The 3,209-nt window shown below is 40.6% G+C and overlaps 1 protein-coding gene across 1 annotated transcript; it reads left to right on the forward strand.

Moving 5' to 3' along the window:
• Window positions 1-594: 594 nt before the first annotated feature.
• Window positions 595-2,855, forward strand: LOC128628792 (circumsporozoite protein). The gene is made up of 3 exons (XM_053683767.1): window positions 595-1,935; window positions 2,175-2,206; window positions 2,319-2,855. The coding sequence occupies exons 2-3, from the start codon at window positions 2,186-2,188 to the stop codon at window positions 2,853-2,855; spliced, it is 558 nt and encodes a 185-aa protein (XP_053539742.1). The 5' UTR covers window positions 595-1,935; window positions 2,175-2,185.
• The last annotated feature ends 354 nt before the right edge of the window (window positions 2,856-3,209 follow it).

The raw sequence follows: 3,209 nt of genomic DNA on the forward strand, positions 1-3,209 counted from the left end.
TTAGTGTTGTTGTTGGCAAATACTTAGCTTCAAGGGTTTTTATTTTCATTAACAAACACACCCCCATGTGTGTTTTTTTTTTACTTATGGACACTGAAACCATGATATGAACTTGCTTTTAACAGGGGGCTCGGTCTCTAGAGAAGTGAGTGCATATGCAAGAGGAGGAATCAACATCAAGTGCAGATATGAGGATGAATATAAAAACAAACCCAAATCTTTCTGTAAGATGGGAACACATCAGTGGTGTTTTAATCAAATAACAACAAAACTAAACAGTGAATGGTCACATGATGGCAGATTCTCAATTCAGGACAACAGAAGTGCAGGATTCTTCAGTGTGTTTATCAGAGAGCTGATTACGGAGGACACTGGAACATACGCGTGTGCTGTTGTTGTGTCTGATGAAATAGAGATCTACACTGTAGTGAAGCTGAAAGTAACAGAAGGTGAGGAGATTTAATTATGTGTTTTATCAGAAGAAACATCAGATTTATTTGTAAATTTACTGTATAACTGTCTAAGTGTTGTTAATCAGAGCTAGGACACATATACACATATAAACTGATCTGATTGGTTGTGATTTGCAGATCTGTCCTATGAGAAGTCCATCAGTAAGACTGTCCATGTAGGAGGAGATTTGAATATCAGCTGTAAATACCCAGAATCCCTCAGGAGTGACCCCAAGTTTCTCTGCAAGAGGCTTCAAACTGCTGCTTGTTCTTATAAAGCATCTGTTAATGAAAGTAGAAAATATGTAAATGAGGGGAAATTCTCCCTGTATGATGACGGAGAAACACAAATGTTGACTGTGAGTATTAGAAATGTAACTGAGCAGGACTCTGGTGAATACTGGTGTGGAGCTGAAGCAGCCTGGACATCTGATCATGGATACAGGGTTTATTTCACACAGATCGACCTGACAGTTGCTGGTGAGTTTGTATGAGTAAAGCTGCTATTCTGTAATTTCAGACCATTCTGACAGCTTGATTTATCTTAGAATGTATTTTATATTCTTGCTCTATTGGAAGAGAGGTTTTGCTTCTTACTGAAATACATTTGCTTACTTCAAGCATTTATTCATCGACAGAAAAAGAAAATGAATTCATTCATCTTCACAGAGTCACATCCTCATTGACACTTAACAGTAATGTAGTGTAGCCATTCCACTTCTCAGCATGTTTGTGTGAGTGGGAGAAAACCAGAGAACCCGGAGGAATCACAGAACAGAACATGTAAAAACTTCATGTAGACAGTAACCCGAGCTGTAGACTTACTGAAAAACATCTGCTGTACTCACAGAGACCAGGATGCTCATAATGAATCCCACTATCAGGCTACACCCAGAGGTGGAGGGTTCTCTTATGAGTCTGGTTCCTCTCAATGTCCTCATTACTTATAATATTTTGTCACTTAACACCAAATTTTTACTCTCAACACTTTTATACATAAGAGCCCTTTACTGCTTTCAGGCATATGCTGGGTCTACATACGACTCCTTTATCATCCAAACTATCTATATGTTTCTGTGCTTTAAATCCACGTGTCCCTGTTTCAGCATCAGTGCCAACAAAATATTCATTAACATCTTTACCAACATCATCATCATCATCATCATCATCATCATCATCACCATCATCATCATCATTCACACCTCTACTTCTCCCAAGTAAGCACAACTCCTGGTCTACTCCAGTTTCTCCTCCAGCAGGTGATTCTGCTCAGATCCTCATCACCCCCAGAGTCTAACTACATGACTTTGATGAATCTGATCCCTTATGAATGATCAGCATGTAGGTTAAAGTGACGGTCTGTTTGTTTCTCTTCCAGGATTTCCAGCTTTCACTGTGATCACTGTGTCTGTGAGTCTGCTGCTGCTTCTGATTGGAGTCATATTCCTCATTGTGATTCTACATAGGAGACGCAGGAAGCAAAGTACACACACACACACACACACACACACACACATACACACACCACCACCACCACCACCACCACCATAGAAAATGATGTTGGACTGCTACGTGACTGATTCTCCTCCCAGTTAGTGTTATAGTCATATAATCAATAACACGTCAAACTCACGTCAAAAGGGTTTCAGTCATACATGTGGTGTCTGTACTTATAAAGATTAAAGTAACACTTGTTCTTTTTCTTTCCTCATCTTCCTGAAGGCCCAGGAATAATGACCCCAACTTACAGAGAGGTGAGTACAAATTAACAGTAAAACAACTCATTTACTTCATTAAGTAATTTGACAAAACATTTCAAGTTTTTACAACTTCTAAAACTTCTCTTTTTTATTATTATAATTTCAGACAAATGGAGATTATGAAAATGACCCAAATGTGCTTCATTTCCAGTCAAGACAAATGACCAAGCAATCAGATTCAGTCTACCAAAGTCTGAATCCCAACACCAACCAATCAGATTCAGTCTACCAAAGTCTGAACCCCAACACCAACCAATCAGATTCAGTCTACCAAAGTCTGAACCCCAACACCAACCAATCAGATTCAGTCTACCAAAGTCTGAACCCCAACACCAACCAATCAGATTCAGTCTACCAAAGTCTGAACCCCAACACCAACCAATCAGATTCGGTCTACCAAAGTCTGAACCCCAACACCAACCAATCAGATTCGGTCTACCAAAGTCTGAACCCCAACACCAACCAATCAGATTCGGTCTACCACAGTCTGAACCCCAACACCAACCAATCAGATTCAGTCTACCAAACTCTGAACCCCAACAGCAACCAATCAGATTCGGTCTACCAAACTCTGAACCCCAACACCAACCAATCAGATTCGGTCTACCAAAGTCTGAACCCCAACACCAACCGATCAGATTAAGTCTATCAAATATGAACCCCAACACCAACCAATCAGATTCAGTCTACCAAAGTCTGAACCCCAACACCAACCAATCAGATTCGGTCTACCAAAGTCTGAACCCCAACACCAACCAATCAGATTCAGTCTACCAAAGTCTGAACCCCAACACCAACCAATCAGATTCGGTCTACCAAAGTCTGAACCCCAACACCAACCAATCAGATTCAGTCTATCAAAGTCTGAACCCCAACACCAACCAATCAGATTCGGTCTACCACAGTCTGAACCCCAACACCAACCAATCAGATTCAGTCTACCACAGTCTGAACCCCAACACCAACCAATCAGATTCAGTCTACCAAAGTCTGAACC

Source organism: Ictalurus punctatus, chromosome 11, assembly GCF_001660625.3.
Source record: "Ictalurus punctatus breed USDA103 chromosome 11, Coco_2.0, whole genome shotgun sequence".
Classification (NCBI taxonomy): domain Eukaryota; kingdom Metazoa; phylum Chordata; class Actinopteri; order Siluriformes; family Ictaluridae; genus Ictalurus; species Ictalurus punctatus.

Coding starts and splice junctions, on each gene's coding strand:
- LOC128628792 (XM_053683767.1), top strand. CDS start 2,186: ATGACCCCAACTTACAGAGAG. Junction 2,207..2,318: donor TGACCCCAACTTACAGAGAG/GTGAGTACAAAT, acceptor TTATAATTTCAG/ACAAATGGAGATTATGAAAA.